The sequence below is a fragment of the Lytechinus variegatus genome, chromosome 5 (genome assembly GCF_018143015.1).
Source record: "Lytechinus variegatus isolate NC3 chromosome 5, Lvar_3.0, whole genome shotgun sequence".
NCBI classification, from domain to species: domain Eukaryota; kingdom Metazoa; phylum Echinodermata; class Echinoidea; order Temnopleuroida; family Toxopneustidae; genus Lytechinus; species Lytechinus variegatus.
In genome coordinates this window covers 14,421,866-14,449,720 of record NC_054744.1, presented here as the reverse complement: position 1 = coordinate 14,449,720, position 27,855 = coordinate 14,421,866, and the positions used below count along the sequence as shown (strand labels likewise).

Sequence of the window (27,855 nt, the reverse complement as noted above, 5' to 3'; positions counted from 1 at the left end):
TTTCATGCATACAGCACCAACATGAGAGTAGAATGGCCTCATTTTCAACTTTATACCCATCAAAATTTGCGAAGAACATACTCGTCAAAATGTTGAGTCTGAGTAGGTCCTGTTAACACTGGAAGGCAAAGTTACTATAATATACTGTAGTAATATACTAATACTGTTAACGTTTATGCAATTGGGCCCTTTATTTATGTTGGTGCATTTAGAACGGCTTGTCTTGTTTTAGTCTGTTTCACTGATAAACCTGCAAACCTCAACAACATCTATTTTCTCTAGACTCCTCATGGTTGTCTTTCTATTTTCCTTTCACCCCTCCTTTGCAAGGTAATCATATCTCTTTATCTCGTTCACTTTCAATTGAGTCTTGATGGTATATAAACCTCAACAACACCATCTGAAATGATTTGTCTTATTTGCTTGTCTAGTTTTCTTCAACAAAGACATGAACAAAATTATCAACTCCTTTCGACAATCTTCCAAGTGTCTGTCAATCAAATTCAGTTGTTCCCTCTTTCCATGCTGTTGCTACCCTTTTCTGTACCATGGCCAATCTTACCTGCTTGTATAATACCTTCCAGTCTTGATTGTATATAACCATCAAAAAATCTTCTGTAGAATCCTCAAATTCGAGCAGCAGTCATTCCTTCTATCATTGCTGTCATGACCCTTTCTGTGCAATGGCTTGTCTTATCTGCTTGTCTAGTTCACTAATAATCCTATCTTGATGTGTGTAAACCCCAGTTCTCAGTAACGTATCTCTTTCTTCTATCAACCTCGCTACATGTTCTTCCAGCGCTGCATCCTCTATACGGTGCATACCTTCCTGTTGGTGTTCTTCTGAGTTCATGTCTTCTTCTCCTGGTTGTGAGGTTGCCTGCTGCTGCTTCTCTTTACTCCTTTCACTGTCTTTTAATCTATAGATGAAAAAAACAAACATTCAAACTGGTTATATAAATTATGAAGAAGTATGAATGGTAAATTTATCTTTGATATTTAAAAGCTACTAAACATTTTAGTAACCTCTTTCTTAAGATAACTACATGTACCACCAATGATTCATTTAACTAGTGTAAATCATCCCCCTTTAACTACAGTAGAAATCTCACTGTGGTATGGTTACTAATTTATATGGCAGTAATAATAATAATGATACCAACATGCTTATATAGCGCATACACTGCCAAATGCGTCCCTATGAGCTTCATTGGATATTATTACCCTGGCTTTAGCCCCGCAGCCTTTTACAGCGCGGTGGCATTTCAAGGAATAAATTCCTGCCAGGTACCCATTTACCTCACCTGGGTCGAGTGCAGCACAATGTGGACAAATTTCTTGCCGAAGGAAATTACACCACGGCTGGGATTCGAACCCACCCACGACCCTCTGTTTCAAAGTCCAAAGACTTATCCAGTGGGCCACAACGCTCCACAATTTCATGAACACAACATGGCAGGACAAAGTCAATCCAAACAGCAAGAGATAGAACTGGACCAGGGCACAGTAACACATAAAGCTTAGTATTTGATAGTAGGGATGACTTTTATTTGATTGATAACATTGATCATTATGTGCTATCAAGCTTACAATTCAACTATAGGATCAATCGCTACGCTCTGTGTTATGGGCCCTAGAACACAGCCTGGTGAAATTCATCCAATTAATGAAAACATCATAAACTTAAATAACAAAAACAACAAACCCCCCATTAGGGAGGATATTTATCTACATTAGTCAAACTTCATCCAAGTGGGATAAATGAGTACTTGGTAGGAACAATTTTAATTGAATGCTTTGTTTTCTATAGCACAACTCAGCTCACATCCAAAGTTACAATTCGATACAATCATACTAGGGCAAATAATAATGATAATGAATTAAAACATTCATATTGCCCCTAATACATATGTTTCTAATTACTATCAAGGCCAAGTTTTCTTGCAGTTTTTCGCTCTTGTTACTCATTAAAGAGTTCAATACGCAAGGATCTTTTTCAGACCAACCTGTTCAATTCCCCCTTGATCTCCTGCAGTTCCTTCTTCTCCTCCTTAGCCACCTCTTTCTCCTCCGCAGCGAGGTATCTTAACCTCATATGCTCCAGCTCCTGCTGCTGTCTCTTGAGTCTCTGTCTAGCCTCCGTGGCCTCCTTCTGCTTCAGCCTAGCAAGCTCCTTCAACGCTCGCCCCCATTGCTGCTTGTAGTGGATCTTGGATTTGGTCACCGATTCAAACTTCCGCTCTAGTTCCACCTAAGAAGGGTGGATAGTGGTTGGGGATTCGGAAGAAAGAGAGAGATTATACATTTGTATTAGATCATATGAAATCCCTTAAAACAATATGAAATTAAAGTAATGAATACTTAAACATCACCAACATTTATTTCCAACTTCTGCCATCAAATTTGAATGAACATTAGTCTAAAAAGCCCACATTTCCAAATAAATGTATACATATCAAATCTCCAAAGACATATAACATGTTATAAATTCAAATCTTAACTGTATTTCTTTAGTTATCCAATGATGTACAACTTACTTAATAATCTAACTGAGAAACAATGTTGATAGATAAAAGTTAATTTACATTACGTCAAAAGAAAACAATCAAGGCTACATAAAATGTATAATGACAATTTGAACAATATTATCAATGTCTGATTCTACTGATGTTCACAGAAATACCTTTTCCAAAGTAAGAAGGTTGATCTGTGCCTGAAGTTTAATCTCTGGTTTACTGCTAGACTCCTGCTTGAATTGCTCAAATTCCTGATCTTTCTTTGCTAATCTCTGATCAGCATCTGCTAGCTGTGAGGCCAATCTTTGTTTCTCTTCCTCCAGTACTCGCACTCTTGATCTAAAACACAATCAATATGGGCATAGAATATCAGTTACATACATATACATGTACAATAGAAACTCCATGTGAACCCCACTAAATATATGTCACGTATGGGGTTTTGCAAGAAACTTGCGATCAATCGCAAGTCTATTTTTGGTAGGACAAAAATAACTAACAAGGGATTTCAATTATGATAATAGCAGAGCCTTTCATGGCAGAATCATCATGTGTTGTATCTAAATGTTTTTCTTTCAAATGCACAACACAAGGCTAACCATAGTCAGGAGACAAATTCAAAATAATCACTCAATAACAATTACGAGCATATCAATTCAAGTTGATTTCATTAACATGAAAACAAAATACAAATAACCCCAAAAATGCAAAAAAGGCCTTTTTACAGGAAAAGAGTAATCAATGGCTTCATTTATTCATATATATTGACTTAATAAACCCTTTACAAATTACATTCACAATTTTTTTTATGAGAGTAGCAAACTGGACATTGTAAGGTGCTATATGCTATTTGGTACTGATCTTCGAAATTTGACAAAAAATTTAAATCTGGACAATGTCAAAATCTGAACAATGCTTATGGCATGTATGAATATTTTCACAGAATTACTCACTTTTCAAGTTCTATCTGATGCAGGCAATCTTCCTTTAATCTCCTTGAAGCTTCTTGTATTTCTACAAGTTTATGTTGGTGCTCCCTCTCTAGATCTGCTCGAAGCCTCACTACTTCCGCTTCATTTGCAGCTAGCTGGTGTTCCCGTCTCTCTACATCTGCCAAGGCAAGCTTTAGTTGATCTTCCAGTGTTGCATACTCGTCAGTCTAAAATGACAAAGAAAATCATGAGATCATGGGGGTGTTTCACAAAGATTTAAGTACGACTTAGGTCAAACTTAAATGCAGATGCGTACATTATATGCAACGCGCAAATCTATTGATCAATACGCAGAAGTGCACGTCCTCTTGGCATGATCTGACCAATACTGTCATGTCTTTTGTACCACGCGCAACTAGACATTGAAGTGCGACTCTAAGTCATACTTAAATCTTTGTAAAAAACCCCCCTAAACTAATTGATATTTTGTGGTAAATCGCTGATTATTCTACACCCGCTTCATATTCTTTCCACTTGGTTTCATTCCACATGGTCTAATCCTACGTTGTCTAATATGCTTTTCACATTGCATTTCCTTAACCCCATACTATCCTTAACCCCGGACTATCCTTAACCCCATACTATCATTTTTTCGATTCACACTGTCTTTCTTAACCCCATACTATCTGCTCAGCCGGTTTAATGCCTTAACCCCGGACTATCCCTCAGCTCATGAATATTGATGATTTTACCATACAGAGCGTGATTAATGTGCAATTCGACTTCTGTGATTGGCTAATGCTTAGCCCCACTTTCCTTAGCCCTGTTTCGTTTTCACACTGCATCTCTTAGCACCGCAATTGTGGTGCTAGCACCATAATAAGCCAGCTAATAGTACCGTACTATTTACCGTGCTAGCCTACTTTGCTAAAACGTAGTGTGAAAACGAAGTGGGCTAAGCTTAACCCCGGGAAAAAAGTGCAGTGTGAAAAGCATATAAACCATTTAGTCTAATTGCCACTTAGCCCATTTGGTCTTACTTCCCATTTTCATCCAATATTTATTTATTTATTTATTATTTATTTATTTATTTATTTGTTTCTGCATGTCATGATAATTTACATAGTGTAACCATCACAAAATTGATTACATTGAATTTTACATAATAATAATGTATAATTATGATGATTAACATAACATTAACATAACTGATTATAACAAGGTTGCAGACATGCAGTGGTATGACAAAATAAGCAGATGCTTGAGCTGTTGTCAGACCTTTGAATATATGAAATACATACATAAATATAAAAACAATACTGAAAAGTCAAAACTAATGATTACTCAAAGAAGGGAAAGAAAAAGAAAAACAAAGAAAACTAAATAAACAAATTATTATATTCACTAGGTCTAAATGGTTAAATTAACTGTTGAACCAAATTTTCATTTGATAAAGTAAGAATAAGTAGGGAAAGTGAAAATTAGACTACTGTAACTGGCCATTAGACTTAATAATTAGACTAAGTATTATATAGACCTAGGCCCGTATTCTGAAGTCAGGTTTGATTTAAACTCTTGTTTAAAGTTGTATTTTAACTATGGACAGCCAATACTTACATCTCTAACAATATACTATTATATAAAAGTATCACCTCATTTTTTTTGCTCAAATCATTCTTAACTGTTTCGGAAAGATAAATAAGATTCACCATTCACAAGTTAGGAAAGAGCACAGTAAGCATAAGAAACATGCAATGTAAGGGAAATTTTGAAACGTTTGGCTTTTCATAATTTTAGCTTAGAGTTAGACCACGGACTCAGTTAAACCTGAGTTCAGACTACAGGCCTTAGAGTACTGTGGACCACTTGGCAATAAGACCAGATTGATAGTAGGCCAAATTGGTTTAGCCCATGCGGTATTAGATGATCTAAGAAATAGATCAACCACTTCTAGATAAATTGCTTGTACTAACTTGCACGAATGGAAACTAGTACATTCAGCTGTATTTCAGTATTCATAATCCAAATTGTATATAACAAATTTTTACATAATCATAACGATTTCTGTTGATTACTGGCAGAGTCATAAAGTAAAGCAGGATACAGATTAGAAATAGTGGATTGGCAAAGCATGCATAACCTATAAATTTAACATGAATACTGTTAAAGATGTAGTTTTTACCTTTTTCTTGAGTACTAATGTTCTCTCCCTGTCTCTCCTTTTGAATTCTTCAGCTAGTGATTGAAGCTGATGAAGCTCTTTTTCTTTCATCTAAAATGAAACAGAAAGCAACAAAACTATGATACCCTGATTGTTTTACAGGATAAATCAAACACAAATAATGCTAATACAGATTTACCATTCTTGAATAGTGAACAAAACAACTAAAATCTCAGCCACATTTGCTCTACCGCAGCCATACGGCGAGTCAAAAACAGCCGATTTATACATTTCATTCAAACCATCTATATGTAGCTGGTACAAAAAATGTTAAAATGACTGTTTTCGACTCACGGTACGGCCGCCATGGAGCAAATGTGACTGAGGTATAAGCAGTCAGTGGTACAAAACAGTATATGTATTGGAAGTTAAAAGGGAGATGGGGATATGGAATTAAAAATAATCATGGAGGGAGAGGGGTTATGTCTTGAATATCAAATGCTATCCGGAAGACTTATATCACTTTTCTAAATCAACATTTCCAATGTGTTCAATACTTGCGCCTTTGAATTTGTCTTTGACAGATATATGGCGCTATACAAATGCTGTGCATCATCATCATCATCATCATAGAGATTTCTTACTTGGTTCTCAAACATGCCAGCTTGCTGTTCCTTCCACATCTCTAGCTCCATAGCAGCCTTGTATTCTGGTGTCTCCCTGGGGTCTGGGGGAGGAGGAGGAGGGGGAGCCTGCTGTCTGACTGGGGGTTGGCTTGAGCTGCTTGTACTGGTCGTCTAATGAAAGGGTTAAATGCGAGACTTCATTTTAGAATAAGTGCATTTAATATCCAAGCAATGAGAAGGTCTAGAAAGTACTAAAATGCCAGGTCATGATATATAGTTTCTTCTTTACCACTGAACCACTGAACCTGTATCAACAGCATTTTCATCAGCATAAATCCTGGGCTCCCTAACACAAAGGTTTGCGATGAATTGCAAATATGAAAGAACCTCACTGATTGGTCAATGGTCAGTATTTCAAACCTAATGTGCGTGTAACACTGATGTTGATTGGTCAGTTCATTTAGCGATTAGTCGCTAATCTTTGTGTTATGGAGCCCTGGTACAGTGAAAACGGAGTTTATACAAAAATGGCTAAAGAAAAGAATGTCTTCATCACATCAACCGCAATATCATTTATGATGATAACATGCATAAGTGTGTAACATTAATGTCAATCATAAAAAGCTAGACAAAATAAGGCTTTGGTGAAGGTGTTGTGGCTGAGTGGTACAAGGCACCTTGCTTTATACATGAAAATCTTTGTTTTAATTCCCAGCATGACATTTATCCACATAGCACTTTTGAACGAACACAAACATATGAAAATGCTACAGGCATTACTACTCCCAACATGCGTGGAAATGGAACTATGGAATTGCAAGCATTGTGTGGTCTCAAGTAGTTTATTTTCTATTACTCAGTGCAATACAGAATGGAGGAGTGATGAGTAGCAACACCAAAGACAAAATGAATCATGGTTCAACCTGTCTGGGTGGCCACCAAACCTGTCTCCCATTCGAAAGGAACTTGTGTTATATTATACAAATAGCGAATAGGCATGAGTGCGAGGGGGCGAGATTTCGCATGAGGTGAAAGAAAGATGCTCTATTATACATTATCACCCGTATCAGACATCTGAGCTGGTCATTTACAACACCGTATTGCCCTAGATTCATAAATATCGGGAAGGGATAGGTATATTATTTGTATTTTCCTTGGTCTCAATGCGCATATTTACTTTGCATGCAGAGACGACGCAAAATATACCTTTGTATTTTCCCTGGTCTCACATCCGGGCATTTGAGGATGCGTATAAAGAGATACGCTTCATAAGGATCTGCGCGCCAACAACATACGTCATAATAAAGACATCACTGGATCCAAGCGCTTGCAAGTACATCATAATGGTAAAGTGCAGAGCCTATATAGACCCTTATATTAAGACAAAATATAACTATTTTAAAAAGAAATATCACCATTATCACGATTTTTGCTCTAGATATCTGATTTGGATGATAATAAAAATATTGACTGGCTCTTCTTTCGGGGAACATCAAATATATTGCCCTTAAAAGACCCATATTGCCCTCGTCTAAAGACTCGGGCCAATATGATTCTTTTGCTGGCAATATATTTGATGTTCCCCTCAAGGCCAGTCAATATTATATAAGTATTTCTTTCTTTCACCGAATGCGAAATCTCGCACCATTGCACGAATAAGAATATTCGCTATTTGTGTTGTACAACGGCTCGGAATCTAGCGAAAATATGAAAAAACAAGAGTTTTTCCCTCCAGTAATCTATGAAAAGGGAGCAAAAATATTGAAAGCGAAAAGCAAAATCCCACAAGCGCACATGGTCTTGGACAGCATTGCGCATTTAGCCAGCGGGCTGTACGCGCATTGTCACCTTATTCAATGAAATCGCATTGTGACGTCACCTCATAAAGCCGTGCAATGGTACATTTTGGATGGTACGTCTTTTGTGCAACGGTACGAATGTTTGACATTCAGCCTCCCATTTGCTCGTGTACAACAAGCTAAGTAGGCGTTGTACAATAATGGATGTGTCTACAAAGTCCACCCATCTCCAGAGGCCACTTCAGCATATTTCCTTTGGGTGACCTAAGGAAGTTTGACCAATCTTACCTATGAGTGACAAGTCAGGACCCATGTACACCCCATGGGCCCATATTCTAAAGTCGGGTTTAAATAAGACCATGGTCTAACTCTGTGCTAAAATTATGAGAAGCCAAAAGTATCAAAATTTTTATCAAATTATGCTTCTTGTATTTACTGTGCTCTTTCATGATTCTTCAATGGTGAAGACAATCATCTATTTATACTTTCTAGACAATTATGAATGATTTACGATCCAAATGAGCTGAAATATGATATCTCTACTGTAGTGATTTATGTAACAATTGGCTACCCACACTTAAACCACAACTTTAAACCTGATTTTAAGTTAAGCCTGACTTCAGAATACGGGCCCATGTGTCTTGATAGGACCATAATCATCTAGTCTTAGTTCTACCTGTTCACCTGTCTCTAGAGACCACTCTATCTGTTTCCCTGAGGTGCCCTCAACAGACAGGATCATTGACCAATCTTACCTGTGACAAGTCACGACCAGGACCCATGTACACCTCCTGTGTCTTGATAGGACCATAATCCTCCAGTCCTAGTACCACCTGTAGCTCCGCCATCTTGGTACGCCTACCTTCGGTGGTCTCCGCTGCTACCCGCTCTGTGAAGATCTGCCTCCAGCCTTCTTGAGCCTCTGCGCTGGTAGGCTGATGATAAATAATGAAACGAATGGATAGATTTGCACAAATGTAAAACAATCCTAGCTTTCGAGTATGGTGCGACTACATGTACAATCCAAATCCTTGATCATATCAATCAGCAGCAAGGAAGCCAATCCTTGTTTCCTCAGATTCTGGTGATAATTATTTGCTCTAATAACATATGAATATGTACCATGAACACGCCCTAATTCATGTCACCCATCAAAAAACTCACAACAAATCAATGAGAATTACAAAAAATCCTCTCTAGGTAATGATTCCAGAGGAACAAGATTTATTGGCTAACTTGAAAAGCAGTGATATTTGCAATACAGAATTTCATCAGCACACCAATGGAAAAATAAATGAAATGAAATGAAAATTTCAGGAAAAACTTTCTTGAATAAAATAACAGGAAAATTCCCTCCACATCATTATATGCACATTCATGCCATTACCAACTAAACAAGAAACATTAAAAATATTTTTGGTCTTTCAAGTGGATGTCATTAAGAAAACAAATACAATGGGTGAAAAAAATGAATTATTAATTAGAAATAGTATCTCAACCAGTGACTGCAACCTAAAAAGCATTTTTTTTCTCTTTGCAGCTGCAGTTAGGTATGCATACTAGATGCATGAATATGATTTTTTTAATAGCTGTCAGATAAGATAAACAAAGCAATACTCACTGCAATTCTGGCCCGATCAGCACTGATGATCCCAGAGAGAGGTACTCTAGCTACACCTAGTAATTGGTCCTTCACCATCTTATCACGATGCCATACCTCTACTAATAATGGAACCCTGAAACATAAAGAAAAGTGCAGAGGTTTACAGTTCAGTATGTGGAACAGCCTGATAAAGACTGTTGGGATAGTGGAATGAAGAGAAGTTGATAAAACTTTGAAAACAAACAAGATTCAGTGGGAATTAAGAGCTAAGACAGTTGTTGTGTCATCCATGTTTCAAACTCAACTACAATACTTCATAGGTAATGCAATACCAGTACTTACATGTACTTTTAACTGGAATGCACTAATATGCATTAAAGGTCAAGTCCACCTCAGAAAAATGTTGATTTGAATCAATAGAGAAAAATCAGACAAGCACAATGCTGAAAATTTCATCAAAAACGGATGTAAAATAAGAAAGTTATGACATTTCAAAGTTTCGCTTATTTTCAACAAAATAGTTATATGAACGAGCCAGTTACATCCAAATGAGAGAGTCGATGATGTCACTCACTCACTATTTCTTTTGTTTTTTATTGTTTAAATTATACAATATTTCAATTTTTACGAATTTGACAATTAGGACCTCCTTGCCTGAAGCACAAAAAGTTAAAATGATGGAATTCCACGTGTTCAGGGAGGAATGAAACTTCATTTTACATGACAATGATGAGAAAATAAAAATATTTCATATTTCATATAATAAAATACAAAAGAAATAGTGAGTGAGTGATGTCATCAACTCTCTCATTTGGATGTAACTGGCTCGTTCATATAACTATTTTGTTGAAAATAAGCAAAACTTTAAAATGCCATAACTTTCTTGTTTTACATCCGATTTTGATGAAATTTTCAGTGTTGTGCTTGTTGAATTTTTCTCTTAATTCAAATCAAGTTTTTGTTGGGGTGGACTTGACCTTTGATTATTAGTTCTTTTGAATAATGAATTGATGCTTTTTTAGCATTTACTGTTCACACGTCATCATGATACATCAGTCCTTCTTAACCGTCCATTCACATCATGTTTCGTTGTCCTTTCTGAACATTTGACAACAACATGATCTCTCTGCTCGCAGTGCTTACCTGAGCAACGTCTCTCTGAGTTGTTGGGGAGTTGTAGCAAAGTCAAATGCACAGAATGAATTAGGAAGCAGAACCTCTGTGTGTTTCCTCACCTCTACGGGAGGGTGTGTCATGACAGGGGAAGAGCTTCCAAAGAATGGGTAGGTGTACCTGAAAAAAGAAAACATATGGATTTGATGAAAATACAGTGTAGGCTTTAAAGATGCATGGAGTAAGAACATTTCTGTTCTTGTCTCTCACTACATGTAAAATCATTTCAGATATTGATTCCCATTATACCCGTGTGTGCTCTCAAGGTTTTGTGATAGACACTTGCAATGTTGAGCTAATGTTAACTTTCTTGAAGCACAAACTCTTGATGTAGCAAGGTTTGAATACAACCCGGAAGGAACACACATTACAAGAAAATATATAAAATTCAGAAATATTGTACCTTAGACCACAGTTACTGCTAATTCCTTTCAAATTATGATCAAAACATAGTAATCCTCAATCCTTTCGTTGGTCATTGTAAGTTGCCATCTTGGATGACGTCATCATCCTTACAGACGTATTTACCAGTCACTATATATCGTGATTCGTGCCGCTTATTTGCGCTTGTCTATGTGCGTGCTTTCGGAACTAGTCGCTTGCATTAATTGGCCAGGATATCGAAAATTCTAATCGGATTAATTCTATTTAATTCTAATCGCGATTATAAATTATGTACTGTAAAATAGCAAATATCTCTTACTAGGTGGATCGACATGCATCGCAATCGAGAGAGAGAGGGGGAAAAAGGAGGACTTTCCGATTTTTTTAATACACAGAAAAGAGGAAAAGTCGGAAATATGGAAATAAGACAGAGAGCAGGGATAAAGCTGGAATTCCGTATAAAGACGGAAAAGTGGCGTCCCTAAATGCAACCAGATTTAGTTGTAGTAAGTCACAACAAACTTTTGTTTTTAATCTTTATATGTATGGAATTTTGGCAGTATTATTCTACACTGAATGACTATTGTAATCTCTCAAAACACAACAAATTTCAATGACAAACTCTTTGTGACCACACACCACCAAACCACAAGAATATAGTGTGATTTTTGTGGTTTTCATTTAGTTCAGAATAAATGTACATTTGGTCATTGACAGGTTGAATGTTAGTTATACATGTATGCAGGGTGCTACATAAGCACTTGCCCGATTGCCCAGGGCAAGTAAAAGTTAGAGTTGGGCAAGTGTTTTGAAGTAAAGATCAAAACTACTTGCCCAAATTTGGCAAGCACAATTCTCACAGTAGAATGACCAAGATTAAAATAAAATAAAAAATTGGATGGAGAAGTTGGTATTAATTTAAAATGCATTGCTATGGCCAGGGTACTATACCATTAAAGTTAGCGATTATTATACACTTGGTTTTCACGATTAATTGTACGTTGTATTCGAATCAATCGATCGTAAATAAGTTCTGCAATTATTTCTAATCTTTGTGTTACAGGCCAAAGGTCTCATTTCAATCTTGACTGATTTTACACAAAGTGAGATATTACTATGATTCCACACTGACACATAGAACAGGATGTACTCATTTGATGCTTTGGATAGACTGGTTAAACCATAATCCGTTGTTTAATCCTTCTATTGTTGCCCAACAATAGACCTCAGAAGTCTGCCAGAACACCCTTTTAATGTAATAAGATACATCCCCTGGATCTGGGCTTTCTCTTTTCAATACACACACACGTATACAAGGAATATAAGGAGGTGCGATGAATGATGTAATCTTTTTTAAAGCTGAGAATCTCTTTTGTCATCAGAACGGTTCAAATGGGAAGTTATTTGGGATCAAGATCACCTGAAATATTAATTAAAACAAACAATACAAATTCAGCATGGAGTATCAATAGGACAGGTGCATGGACCAGAAATGAACAAAACATGTAATGAATAATGAAGAAATGAATGAATGAAACAAACTAGATATGAAAGAATGAATCAATCAATTAATGAGCAAACAAATCGATGAATGAATGAATTAACTGATAAATTAATAAATCTATGAAAGAATGAATGATTAAAAGTAAAATAATTGATTTATAAATAATCACATGAAATAAAAAAGTAAGTTCTTAAACACTGAACTATCTCTTTTAAGAGTTCAATCAAATATTCAAATGGCATACATGAAACAATCCTCAATTGAACCAAATACTATTATAAATACATGAAATAACACAACCTGCAAATACACTGTACATCATAAAATGACAGAAACATGCTACATTTGGACAACATGAAGACATTTTTTATGAATCACCGCTTCATGAACTTCAAATATTCACTTACCTAAGATACACACTAAGATTTGTTGATGTGCTAACATCTTTGATGCTTCTCAGATCAATAGAGAAACAGAAATGACGCACAGAAACGTCCATGAAATCTAGGTGGACATTAGCTGGAGCTGAGCCAGCCTTGGGTTTGGGTTTTCCCCTAACAACAGTTGCATTCACTTTAGCATCTAAAAAAGGAAGGAAAATATCATCAGATGAAACAGGTGTGCATAACTTGAAATAGCTAGCTCTATGATATATTTTGTCAGTATCAGAAAGGTCAGTTGATTTTACTGAAGTTATTGGAAATCAACAAAATTACTTACTTTGTCTTAAAAAACGGGTGCATTGACCAACACTATGTTCTCTTATTGACTGTGTGTTATAAATATCTAGTCTATATTCACTTTAAAGAGAAATTCCAGTAGTTGCAGTAAACACTGATTTCATGAGAAAGTCTGTAAAACAAGGCTTAATTGTCAGTATATCATCGAGGATCTAGATCTGGTACAGTTACATTAACTGAACTTTGTGAAATCTTGAAATCTACGCTGAAAAATGTTCACACCGGAGATCCCCAACACAGATGAGCGCACGTGGGACAATGTATAATTATTGCTTAGGGCGTCGGGCCCGACGCCCTACCCGATTCCTGTGCTTATTTGCTGATTTCTCAGCAATTACACAATTTCTTCCAGAATTCTTTGGCACATGCGTTTTATTCATACAAACAGACACTTTGGTGGTCATTTCATTGGATTCTGTACGAACACATTTTGATATCGTTACCAAAACTAGCATTTACCTTTAAGATAACCGTTAATACTACAGAGAATAAATAGGCCTTGTACTTTCATTGGTATAAAGAAACTAACATGTTTTAACAAGAAAGTAATTGTTTTGTGACTTGGTACATTAACTGCTGAATGAAAGTATTGAGTAGTGAATTGGTACATTGCTCAGAATGCTGCATTGTGGGTTAGAAACCTGGCCAGGTTTGAGTAGAATACTGGAGGGGGTGCTATTATGGCTGCTGGTTCGTATCTGCTTTAAAGGTTTCAGCACTGGCCTGTGAATTAGTTTCCAGTGAATAAAATCAGGGGAGCATTACATGAATGGACATGTAAAACGTTTTAACCGACAAGTCCCATTTTATACAACAGTTACCATAGTTACAGTGCTGCTCAGCCAATCAGAAACAAGGAGAGATGTCTGATCCGACAACTTGTCAGACAAAAATGTTGATGAAACGGTCGCCAGGACTCTGTGTCATAAAAAACTAGCCAATAATAGAAACCACCTCGGAAAATGGCTCAACAGCAAATCATAATCATGGATTCCATGAAAGTTGGAATTGGCGGCAAAGCTACCATCACAAGTAAATTTCATACAAATGGGCAGAGTTTTTCATAACAAGTGATATTCCTACATTCCTATTATTTAAAAAAAATGCACTTTCAATTAGAATAACATGTATGGATACAGTGAACAGAAGAAATTTGCTAATAAATGTATTTATAATACATTATCACAAAATAACATAAGAATACATCTAATATACCTTCTTTCGTCCGTTTCACTTGATCGGCGTTTCTCTCTAGCTCCCGTTCTTCTTCTTCCATATCCCTCAGTGTGTCTACATCATCCTCTGTCCTGGAGCTCCCCTGGGGTGGGGTGTATCCTCCATAGCTATCCTCATCCTCTGGAGGGGCGGGTTCGGCACTTCTTTTCTTCTCCTTCTTGGGTGCAGTTTTCTTCAGGGGTGTGGCCAGTGGGGATTCAGGAGATTGTTTTGTATCGGGTTTGGGCGGAGTTGATGGGGTTTCTTGACCAGCGGGTGGACCCATGTTTGCTTTCCCTGTTGTCTGTAAACAATGGCAATGAAGATCTTTCTTTAAAAAGTACATGCCGGAGGGACTATGATTTCTTTCAAAGAGTAAGTGCGACTTAAGATATACAGATAAATAATTAATATCAATGCAGCAAGATTATGCTTGGAAAAAAATCTGTCAAAGAAAGAGAAAATAACCTTTCCTGCCATAAACAATGAACCTAAGAGATAAGCCGATGTCATCAATCTTTTCCCTCCGAAAAACAACAAAACTTGGAAAGCAGCTTACACTTGCAGCGGTGATTGTCTACAACGCGTAACAAAAGACTAGCAGGTAGCAGTTGAAACATCGCTATTCAAGTTTGCTCCATCGTGTGACAACAGATTGATTCTTATCCGCTAAAAAAAATTCTTGTACATATTAATGAAATATATTTAAATGAAGTTGCAGACAAAGACACATACCTCATCTTGTGTCTGCAAGGGAATCTCCTCTCTTCTCAATGCCACTGAGGCTCCTACACACGGTGAAGAGCTGCTGGCTACAGGAGGTTCTTTCTGCTGTCTTTGAGCAGTGCTCAAAATCTGAAAAGCACCTTCAATGATGAGAGGTTGCCTGTTGATAGCATCACTACCAGGTTGAAGAAGGGTGCTCAGACGCACATCAGCAGAACCTATCGTTGTATCGCCACAGGACAGGTGAATCTACAATAGAAAAGGATTTCGTCAAAGTCTATGGGATATCTTTTAGCAGGAATAATGCTCTTCGTATTGGCTTTTCGTTATTCCCTATTGTTTTGTTGATGATAAAATGTGAGAATTGGTAATTAAGGTTGCTTGCAGCAAACACACAGTTCTGACTTTTGGCAAATTTTAATGAGTTTTGTTCTTAAAAAAAGTAAAATTCACTGAATATCTTTTTCCTATTATCAATGAAAAATAAGAGCTGCTCGATTTTCGTATATTTTTAATCAGTGCAAATCCCTACTCTAAGAAATATCATATCATATATGTAATTTTTAAAGCTTTAATATTTGTCATCTGCCTCAGCATCTTCTGCAATCTTTGTACATGTCAATTTCCCAATCAACCCTTTGTTTGCAAAATTGCTCTTGCATAAATTTCTGCCTTCTATTCAATAACCTAAGGACACACCCATCAATCATTCAAATAAAACATAACAAAATGGGACTTGCTCAAATTAGATTAGTCATTCAATTTTAAACAGCATTCAAATATAAGACTCATAAATATTATGATGGCCATACATTATCATGGGGTAGGTGTAGATTTGGTAAAATATAATCTTTGCATATTTTGCATGTTTTTGATGGAGATGTATTAACAAACTTCAGGTCAATTAATTCAAACCTGAAGAAGAGGTTCACGTTGAAAATAGATTCTGAGTAGATCCACACTGCTTCTCAGTCTGACTGAAGCTCTCTCAGCTGGAAATGTTGGGTTTGTAAGGTCATGGAAGCTGTCGTTGGTCACGTGATTACCAAGGAGGGAATAGGAGAAGAAGAAACCTTCATGTCTGGCAGCCAGAGGGATGTCTGGAGTGATTAACTGTATAGGATTTACAAGAACACATATTATATGTAAATAATGCACTATAGCATCAACATCAACAAAAATATATCACAGAAATATATATATCTCTCCTTTAAAAAATATGACAATGGAAGTAAAGACTATGAGAAACATTAGGTACTTTCAAAAAAAAATTGAACAATGTTCAGTTGTGACTATCAGCAGGGATATTGCTTATGCATAATTTTCCTTCAAATCCACCAATTTAACCAAACAAAACAATGGAGGATCAGGGGTCCCACTGTGGAACCCCGCATGCAGAAATCCTGAATGTGAAAAAAAGACATAGAAACAACTTAAACTGTTTAGGTAACTAATAATGTTTACCATTTATTGTGAAACCTTAATATAAAATATGTTCTTTATACTATTATAGACAGATGGCTACTTTAGACAGGTTCCTTATACATACTTCAATGGACATTGGTTTCAGTGGTGACCATAGATAAGTAGCTACTAACTGTGGAGCATTGTGGCCCAGTGGATTAGTCTTCGGACTATGAAACAGAGGGTCGTGGGTTCGAATCCCAGCCATGGCGTAATTTCCTTCAGCAAGAAACTGTTCCAAAATGTGCTGCACTCAACCCAGGTGAGGAAAATGGGTACTGGTAGGAAGTAATTCCTTAAAAGCTGTGTGCGCTATGAACGCCTAGCTTAGCCGGGTAGTACAGGAGCGCCTTGAGCACCTAACAAGGTGGATATGTGCGCAATATAAATACCCTATATTATTATTACTATCGACTGTATTTGAACGTGAGGGTGACAGATCTTCCTTACCTGTGAGAGATTTGCAGCAAAGGCAATGGTCACAGAGAGAACAAAGTTATCAGTGCAAGACTCTTCTGGCCCTATCCTATAGAACCCTTCCTCATTGTTGAGTATTGCTGTCACAGTTGAAGGGTCTATTTCTGATGATGGCTGAACTGGAGGGACTATAACGAAAAGTGAATGAAGGGAAATGAATCCTGACTGAATGGGAATAATCATGGTTGAATTTTGATAGAATTCAATGTTATCAATCATTAGCTTTCTGAAATACTGATCATTTATTAGAAACATATTTCAACAACAGCAAACCATTCATACTTTAGGCTTTTCTTTATTTATTATGCTTTCTCTCAAAAAGGAAATAATGAAAAGATATGTACTGTTAAAACACCTTCACGTACAGTATGTCATAAAGAAAAAGTATTTTGGGGAAAAGTTTATATTTTCTCATGCAGACAAAATCTTGCACCAATTAGGCTATACATCAAACATCCATTATGCATTTATTTTATTTGTTTCCTTAAGTTGTATGTCTATTTCAAAGAAAGTGACCTCTTCTTTCTTTCTTTCTTTCTTTCTTTCCTTCTTTCTTTCTTTCTTTCACCTCAAAGATTTTCAATGAGTACATGCTTAATGCGCAGACACTGCAGAGAACATCTGAGAGGTCTGTTTCTTGAAACTTTTATAAGTTGTAGTTTCTGAAACATGGATAATTTCATATTTTTTCCATTTGATTTCACAAGAGGATAAAGATGAATTCATCCAATTCAAATGAAATGTTGTTTGAAATTAAGATATATTTCATAGTAGCATAATGGTGACAGTTTGAACAATATCAGAAAAATAATTAGAAACTTGTGAATTCTGTCAAGTTTGAAAATGTTAAAATGTCCATACTGAGATATACAGTGTATAGGGTTTTTAAATTGGTTGTTTTAGTAAAAACTTATTTTCTGATTCAAATAAATATGACAGGTGAAGAATTGGGTTTAACATAACATTGTCATAATAATCTCATTTTTAAACAGCTTTACTTTATTTCCTATCTACTTCATTTAAACTTTCACAATTTTGATTGTCACCTTTCCTCCTTCACACAGATCACTTTACTATTTACAAGGTTACATTCTCCTTTTTAACTTAGAAGAGTTTGATAAAACATGCCGAAGCTGCCCGTTTGAATGACTAATATTTTTACCTTGGCCCTTCCTTGGAGGAGCTGCTCTGGCCTTGAAGCTCTCATCTTTGATAGGAGTATCTACTTCAAGGGATATCCCAAGCTGTATCTCAGGCTTGTGTTTGTGATACTTGGAGTTCAGTAAATTGTACCACTTGCTAGCCTAAAACCAAGTTGAATTAGCATGTTAATACATGGACGAACAATCACGCACAATATACAGATCTGATCGCACCGAAAAATTGGCATGCAGGTTACCTAAGATATAATCTACAACATTGTATATTAATTTATTTGATACAAATTTCTACTAATTGATAATGCTAATTTATGCATAATTAGTATGCTAATTTATGCATAATTAGTATGCAAAATCATACATTTTCCTTTAACTCCCTAAACAAAGCTCTAAATTTCTAATTTTTCGGTGCAGTAATTATTTGTTGTATTCTGAGCAAATGAATGTGAAAAAAAAATAAGATATCAGATCAATTTCTCATGTATTACATTGTTTTTTGCAATTTCTTATGTATTTCTCTGTTTTTTACCTTTTGTTTTTCATTGTTTTTTCAACGAAATTTGTTGGGGAACACTTTTGAGATCATAAACAGCATAAAATCAATCCATTTAGACCAGCAAAACTAAAAACATTTGTAAGCATCCAAAATGGAACCCTATAGGCTACATGTATACCCTAAGATTTTATCAAGTTACCATTACCATTGCAAAAAAATGGCAAAATAAAAAAGAACCTATTTCTGCTTGTAATTGAATGATTAAGAAAATAAATAAGATTAACAAGGTCTATTTCTATATGTTTTTTAAAGATTCTTTGGATCATTTGAAGTAACTATATGTGCACTGGGATGAATAGACCAAATAGTATCTACAAATCTAACAATATTCTCACCACTGGAAGTTTAGCAGGGGTAGCCTCCTTGACCAAGGCAGATCTTAGATCAAGAATAACATATCCAATGTTCTCTCTAGTCTTGGTCTGTACGTTGACTGAGTAGCATTGGAGCTTAATGGGAGTCCGCTGCAAGCGATGCTGATGAAGTGTCTTCTTGCTTAGCTCCCAGGCAAGCTCAGTATGAAACTCTGGAGTCTCGCCATGTTGGACTGGATCTGTGGCCAAAAGTTCCCCATCAAACCTAGATTCCACCAATAACTCTTGACTAGGGCGTTTTGGAAATTTTCGTCCTGGAAGAAAAATATTCAACAATGGAATCCTTGTTGGAATTCAACTTGTGAAATAATCATTTGTATTGTTAATTATATTCAGGTATACATGATGGTGGCAGATAAAATGAAATAAAAAGGAAGTTTCAAAGATGGTGTACTAAGTGACACAAGACCCAGGCAGCTACAGTCGTGCCCCTGAGTTTTCAATATTTTTTTTCAGAGGGTCAAAAGTTTACCTTAAACAAATTAAGTATAGGCCTATGTATGCAGCCATTGAGGTCATTTGTGATCACTGGTCAGAACATCATGCATAATACTATCAGGAAAGGATTCATAAGAGTTGCAAGCGAGGTTAAAATTTTGACTTCTTTCAAATTGTTGCTGATTGCCAAGCAGGCAAATGAAACCATAAGGTTTTCTGATTGTCTGGATGAGTGGTCTGCCCACTGACATTGTGCAAGGTCTGAATTTTCATTGTAACCATCTGAAAATTATTCTTGAGATTTTGGTCTAACCACTAGCACTCTGCACAAACTCTCTTTTAGAGTCAGAAAAAAATCATTAAAAGAATTCAATTTACTTTAGAGCCTGTGATATAGTGAATAAAAATTGATAGTGTAAACAAATGTAAGCATCTATCCCCATGAACATGAGAAAATAAACCAAACATGGATTGCCAAATTATTTCACCACACAGGGGTTACTGAGAACAAGGACAAGGTTTTGTCATAAATTCATATCCTTGTACATTGGATGGAGAGTGGGTCTGATTTAGCTTCACTAATGGGTGTGCTAATTGCAATGAGAGATAACTAGCAAAAGTAATCACTTGTTAAATAGATTTAAAGAATTAATAAAACTTGGCAAACCTCTTTATCCTTGTGTAAAATATCAAAGAGATTATTGTTTTTTTTTTGTAGAGGGACCTGTTGTGTTTAGGAGACAGCCGTTTCCGCTAGTAGATGGCGCACAATATAAAATACACTACAAGGGAAAGACTAGACACTTGATCTTCTATCATACAAGAACTCAATGTAAAGCATTATATAAATCAGTTATGAAATCCCGTTCTGGAAAAAGAAATATACATAATGCATTATTCAGCCAACGGCGGAAAGGAAAATAAAACAATAGAAATAAATATCTCAGAATACTAAATGGACGATCAGGAACATTCAAAATTGTCTTGAGGTGCTAACAAGTAAAATTCATTTTATACACCTTCCGTTGTGAACTCCCGTTCTCCAAAAAGATAATTGACGCATTATTCTTACAACTGCGGAAAAGAAAACAAAATACATGTACAACAGAAGTCAAAAACATCAGATTAATCAACAATCAATTGGGAATGTTTTTAAATTGTTTTCGGGTACTAATGGCTTAGAATTAGTTTTATATATGAACCAGAATAGCCTGGTGGTTGAGTCGCTGCCCGGAAAGCAGTAGATGGCAGGTTCGAATCCCGCTGGTTCCAATTTTTTCTGACTTATGAATTATGATTTTCATACAGATCGAGCATACTGATCTTATGATTTTCATTACAGATCGAGCATACTGATCTTAAACAAATAGGAGTAATGTCGAAAATGTGTTAAACAAATTATAATCTCCTCCTATAAAAGCCTCTTAATTTACTGTACTATAGTTTTATATACATATTGTTATAATCTCCCTTTCTTCTCTGATTTATTTGGCTCTCATACAAATGATTAGCCTCGGTGATTTGACTATAGGTCAGATAAGGACAGATTGTTCCCCAGGAGTATTGTATACATTTCATTCAGTCGATCAAGTTTTCTTAACAAGGGTTGTAGCACCAGTGACGCCTCGGTTGCAGTTCATTATTGACCAAAATGTAAACAATGACACCACGTGTTCGCGCTGTGTAAATGATCCAGTTACGTAGTCCTTTCATATAAAAGATGACATGGTATAGAAGAACAAGTGCGATGTGTTGAGCAAAATTTGTGATTGTTACACACTGACTGAAGTCAGTTTGTTGTAATTTGTGTGTGGATTGTGTGAGCAGTTTGGTCAACTTGATCTGCTGACCCCTTTTTCACCGTCTACTTTTGTTTTAACTTTTGATAAGGATTTTTGTTGTCAATCACACACAAAACAAATGGGCAAGTTCTGACCTTGGTGTGACAAAATTTTTGGTGGAAAAAATCATGCTTTTGTTGGTGTTGTTTCTTTTGTCCTTTTGCAAAGCAAGTCAATATGGGAGATTGTCTCCCATATTGGCCGTGCGCCTCTAGGCCTATGGTCAGTTCCCCCATGTCTGCGCGGTCTCCCAAGTCTGTGCACCCGCGTATCTGCGCGATTCTAGTAAAAAAAAAATACGCAATGAGTACGAACTTTACACATGCAATACATAGACAGGTATTCATAAAAAATCCGACTCAAAATGGTGGAAAAATAATAAATGAATTCAGGGAATTTCATGCGAAAGCCTCAAAATGTAGCCTTTGTCATCGAAATCCCCGAACCGTGTGCAAAGTGAATGAGTGCGCAGACATGGGGTACCATTTTTTTTTCAGTCTGAAAATGACAGCCCGAGGTTTTTTCCAGGAAAATCATATATTTCTTTCAAATTTTTATGAGATATTTGACACACTAACTCATTATGATGTAAGGAACAACGTTCTCGCCAGTGTAGAACACACGCGTCGCATGCGACACACGCAAATTCCACAAGCTCCTGGTGCGTCACGCGCAAAAAGTGAGCGACACGGGCAAAAAAAAAATTATAAAAAGAGAGGGAAAATCATCGAAAATAATTGTTGCATCATTCATCATCAATCCTCAAAAATATAGAATGTTTCAGAATCATTTCGGCAACAGACAAACTACGATCTTATCACTTGACCGGATAATATCCATGCATAGACACTGGCGCATTTCCACTTCCAGCCGGCTAGCCAGCCACCCAGCCACGCTAGCTTTGCCAGCCCGCTGGCGCGGGTAACTAGCTGAGCCAGAGCCGGACCTGCACGCAATGTTTGGAACTGAATTGTCCACGATGCGACGTAACTTTTTACATGATACCATATTCTGATAACTTTCAAGAAATTTTGATTTTAAAATGAATTGTTCCATATAATTTTCCTGGTAATTACTTGCTAAGTATATTCTTAACGTTCATTCTCAATTTCTGCTGTCATGTAACAACGAAATAATTGTTGAAATTCTTGGATGTATGAACTGTAATCAGCGACGTGCGTATGGCAAGCTATTTTAACATTTTCTGATATCAAAAATTATTAGATTTATTGATATCAAGAATTAATTTCTTGAATTCATTTCTTGATATCAAGAACTCATTTCTTGATATCATAAAACGATTTCTTGATATCAAGAAATTAATTCTTGATACCAAAAAACATTTATTTTTATATCAAGAATTAATTTCTAACTTGATATCAAGAATTCATTACTGATTAATAATCAGAATGATATTTTTGCAATAAATTGACGATTGAATTCAGAAATGAATTCTTGATATCAAAGATTCATTTCTTGTGATATCAAGAATTCATTTCTTGATATAAAAAATAATTTCTGGATATCAAGAATTCATTTCTTTAAAAAAATCAGATTGATTTTTTGCAATACATTGACGCTCGAAATCAGAAATGAAAATGAATTCTTGATATCAAGAATTGATTCCTGAATAAATATCAGAATGATTTTCTTGATATCAAGAATTCATTTCTTGATATCAAGAATTAATTTCTGAATAAAAATCAGAATTATTTCTTGCAATATATTGATGCACGAAATCAGAAATGAAAATGAAGACCTTGATATCAAGAATTAATTTCTTGATATCAATAATTCATTTGTGAATAAAAATCAGAATGATTTCTTGCAATATATTGATGCATGCACAAAATCAGAAATGAAAATGAAGATCTTGATATCAAGAATTAATTTCTTGATATCAAGAATTTCTGATTGAAAATCAGAATGATTTCTTGCAATACATTGACCCTCGAAATCAGAAATGAATTCTTAATATCAAGAAATTAATACTTGACATCAAGAAATTAACTCTTGATATTATATTAGAAAATGTGAATGAATATTAAAACGGTTTGCGATATACATGTGGATGATTTTGTGAAAGGAAAAAAGCGAGATCCCGGGAGCGAGATGTTAATGTTATTTGTATGACAGCTAATTGCTGGATTCACCATTTATTTTTCATTCTTTCATCTAAAACAGACTATAATTTCTTGTATTGTTTTTCACATGTGTGTACAGTTCTATTGATTGATGTTCTAGGGGGGGGGGGTGGCGTGAGATCGATGTTTAGGTATTTTTAATCGATATGTCATGCCAACTCCCCCGCCCCTAGATCCTGCATCGTACAGATCAGAAATATGCCTAAGACTGCAACATCTCTCTAAAGGGAATTTGAATTGCAAAATGATGAAAATGGTCAACACATTTTCGAAGTCTCAACCTGAAAAAAAATAAAGCATGGTAAAAATGAATAAGTGATTTTGTATATTTCCAATATTTCCCAACTGAAAATTAACTTACTGAAAACACACGTTCGTGATACGTAGGTGTCATTTTCAAGTGACCAAACATTAAAGCGGGAGTTCACCCTGACAAAAAGTTTATTGTAAACATAGCAGAACTTAAACATAATGATAAGCATTGATGAAAGTTTTACGAAAATCCATCAAAGACTTTAAAAGTTATTAGAATTTGTATAATTTTTTTTTTATTTGTATAGTCGCTGATTGAAAAAAAAAAATCAATGAAATGTCCGTCACCACCCAAAGAAATCGCTCTCATGGCTCATGTTTTATAATGACCTCAGTGGCTGCCCAAATGATACCCAAGAGAAACGATTTTCATCTCATGTTTACCTGATTTAATGGTTCAGCAAATCTTGGCAGATTATCTAAATTTGTTGTCGAGTGTCCTGATGACAGATCTAGCCCAGCTGCTTCACCCAAGGTATTACGCAATGTACCTTATATGACGAAGGAGGTATCACTTGCTTTGGCTGTAGCTTCATTTTTTTTATTTCTTAAAGAGTTCATAGCAAAAGCCTAAAGGTATATAAAATATATTTTAACTCGTTAGGACCTCAAATTTTTTTAAAACATTCCTAATGGATCGTTCATTAATCTGAGATTTTTGTGACTTCTATTTCGTTTTATTTTCTTTCCCGCGGTTGTCAGAAAATTGCGTGCTTTATATTTCTTCTCGGAGAACGGGAGTCTGTAACGAAATGTATATCAAATATATTTTAAATCATTAACACCTTAAAACAATGTTAAAACATGTCCTGAGATAGATCGTTCATTAATCTTAGATGTTTGTGACTTCTGTTCTTTTATTTTAATTTCCGCTGTTGTCATGGTTGTCAGAATAAATGTGTAATTTTATTTCTGAGAGAGTTCAAAGCGAAAGGTATATAAAATATATTTAAACTCAAACACCTCAAAACAATGTTAAAACATGTCCTGATAGATGCGTGATTTATATTTCCTTTCGGGGAACCATGGGAACGGGAGTCCGTACTGAAAGATATAATAAATATATTTTGATTCATAAACACCTCAAAACAATGTTAAAACATGTCCTGAGATATAGATCGTTCATTAATCTTAGATGTATGTGACTTCTGTTCTTTTATTTTCATTTCCGCTGTTGTCAGAATAAATGTGTGAATTTTATTTCTGAGAGAGTTCAAAGCGAAAGGTATATAAAATATATTTAAACTCGTTAGGACCTCAAAACAATTTTAAAACATACCTAATCGATCGTTGAGATGTTTGTGACTTCTATCTTGTCTTATTTTCTTTCCCGCGGTTGTCAGAAAATTGCGTGTTTTATATTTCTTCTCGGAGAACGGGAGTCCATACCGTAAGGTATACATTATATTTTAAATCATTAACACCTTAAAACAATGTTAAAACATGTCCTGAGATAGATCGTTCAATAATCTTAGATGTTTGTGACTTCTGTTCTTTTGTTTTCATTTCAGCTGTTGTCAGAATAAATGTATGAATTTATTTCTGAGAGAGTTCAAAGCGAAAGGTATATAAAATATATTTAAACTCGTTAGGACCTCAAAACAATTTAAAACATACCTAATCGATCGTTGAGATGTTTGTGACTTCTATCTTGTCTTATTTTCTTTCCCGCTGTTGTCAGAAAATTGCGTGTTTTATATTTCTTCTCGGAGAACGGGAGTCCATACCGAAAGGTATATCAGATATATTTTAATTCATCAACACCTTAAAACATGTCCTGAGATAGATCGTACATTAATCTTAGATGTTTGTGACTTCTGTTCTTTTATTTTAATTCCGCTGTTGTCATATACATGTGTGATTTTTATTTCTTAGAGAGTTCAAAACGAAAGGTATATAACATATCTTACATGTAACTCGTAAGGACATCAAAACAATTTTAAAACATACCTAATCGATCGTTCATTAATCTGAGATTTTTGTGACTTCTATTTTGTTTTATTTTCTTTCCCGCGGTTGTCAGAAAAATGCGTGATTTATATTTATTTTTGGAAAACGAGATTACATAACAAAAGGCATATCAAATATATTTTAACTCAAACACCTCAAAACAATGTTAAAACATGTCCTGATAGATGCGTGATTTATATTTCCTTTCGGGGAACGGGAGTCCGTACTGAAAGATATATCAAATATATTTTGATTCATCAACACCTTAAAACAATGTTAAAACATGTCCTGAGATAGATCGTTCATTAATCTTAGATGTTTGTGACTTCTATTCTTTCATTTTCATTTCCGCTGTTGTCAGAATAAATGTGTGATTTTTATTCTTAGAGAGTTCATAGCGAAAGGTATATAAAATATATATTTTAACTCGTTAGGACCTCAAAACAATTTTAAAACATTCCTAATAGATCGTTCATTAATCTGAGATATTTGTGACTTCTATATTCTTTTATTTTTCTTTCCCGCGGTTGTCAGAAAAATGCGTGATTTATATTTACTCTTGAGAACGGGAGTCCGTAACGAAAGGCATATCAAATATATTTCAACTCAAGCACCTCAAAACAATGTTAAAACATGTCCTGATAGATGCGTGATTTATATTTCTTCTCGGAGAACGGGAGTCCATAACGACAGGTATTTCAAATATATTTTAAGTCAATACAGCTCAAAACACTTTAAAACATTTCCAGACAAAAAGACCCATACATTTTTAGATAAACAGCAACTTAACATTTCAACATTTTGCCGATATCAACTTAGGTATTGGTGTGCGCCGCCGATTAGAACAATATTACAGTGAACTTCGCGGATTGGCAATGAAACTTGACTTTACCGGGATCAAATCATCAAAGCACATGTGAAAATCAAAACATCACGTGTAAAATCGGCCACCACCGAATCGGCGGGTTTGCGACACACGTAAGAAAAATCCTGGCGAGAACGCTGGTAAGGAACATTATCAACTGAAAGATTTTGTGAAATAAAAAGAAATTCACTTTAAATCTTAACTCAAATCGTTAGGTGCGCAGACTTGGGGCCCACCATCATACTGTTTTTAAGTTCTTTTTCTCCTCTCTTTTTTCTTTCTTAATCTTATTTCTTTCCCCCTTTTTGTTTTTTTTGCTCCGCCAATAGGGGGGGGGGGGGCAGGGCCAGGGCTCCTCTGGATCCACCTATGCATATTTGGTAGGCGGTTCAAGGCTCCATGATGAAGAAGTATATGCCTATCTATGTCAAAATATTAAAAAACAACATCATGGCCTGGCTAGGATTTTAACCTACACCAAATGTAATATGTGGGACATAACTTATTGTTATAAAGTCCAACTTTATTCACACGTTACTAGTATTAGTCTACGTATTGAGTCCTAGTTCCATTGGAAATGAACTCACCACATATTACAGACACGACGAGAAGGTATTGCTCATCTACTCCCATCATGAACAAAATCAATAGTAACAAAAATTCATCAAATGTTTTTTTAGTTTTCGTTAAAAAAAAACCCTTCAAATTTAGCGGCCATTTTGACAATTCATTACGCATGCGCATCATCAGCCTATTGTCGGAAGTGACGTCATGTCAAACAGATGAACAACGGGGTCGAAGGATCGTACGTGAATTCTAATCAATGGAAGGATTACAAATCAGGTGAGTACATTCTTGTTTTACTAGCTATTGTTTGAGATATTTATCAAATATG

At 35.6% G+C, this 27,855-nt stretch overlaps 2 protein-coding genes across 2 annotated transcripts in view; one reads left to right on the top strand and one right to left on the bottom strand.

Annotated features, from left to right (window-relative positions):
• On the bottom strand, positions 1-27,719 carry LOC121415517 (centrosomal protein of 120 kDa-like). The gene is made up of 17 exons (XM_041608742.1): positions 27,548-27,719; positions 19,372-19,664; positions 18,483-18,624; positions 17,294-17,448; positions 16,295-16,492; positions 15,389-15,628; positions 14,654-14,957; positions 13,106-13,280; positions 10,781-10,930; positions 9,656-9,770; positions 8,790-8,969; positions 6,254-6,406; positions 5,631-5,720; positions 3,470-3,675; positions 2,684-2,855; positions 2,007-2,251; positions 1-920 (listed from the first exon to the last, which is right to left on the bottom strand). The coding sequence occupies exons 1-17, from the start codon at positions 27,705-27,707 to the stop codon at positions 665-667; spliced, it is 3,234 nt and encodes a 1,077-aa protein (XP_041464676.1). The 5' UTR covers positions 27,708-27,719; the 3' UTR covers positions 1-664.
• Positions 27,717-27,855, top strand: part of LOC121415518 (casein kinase I-like) — a 67,216-nt gene continuing 67,077 nt past the window's right edge. Inside the window, exon 1 of the mRNA XM_041608744.1 lies at positions 27,717-27,803. The gene's annotated coding sequence lies outside the window, so the exon portion shown is untranslated. The remainder of the gene's footprint in view (positions 27,804-27,855) is intronic.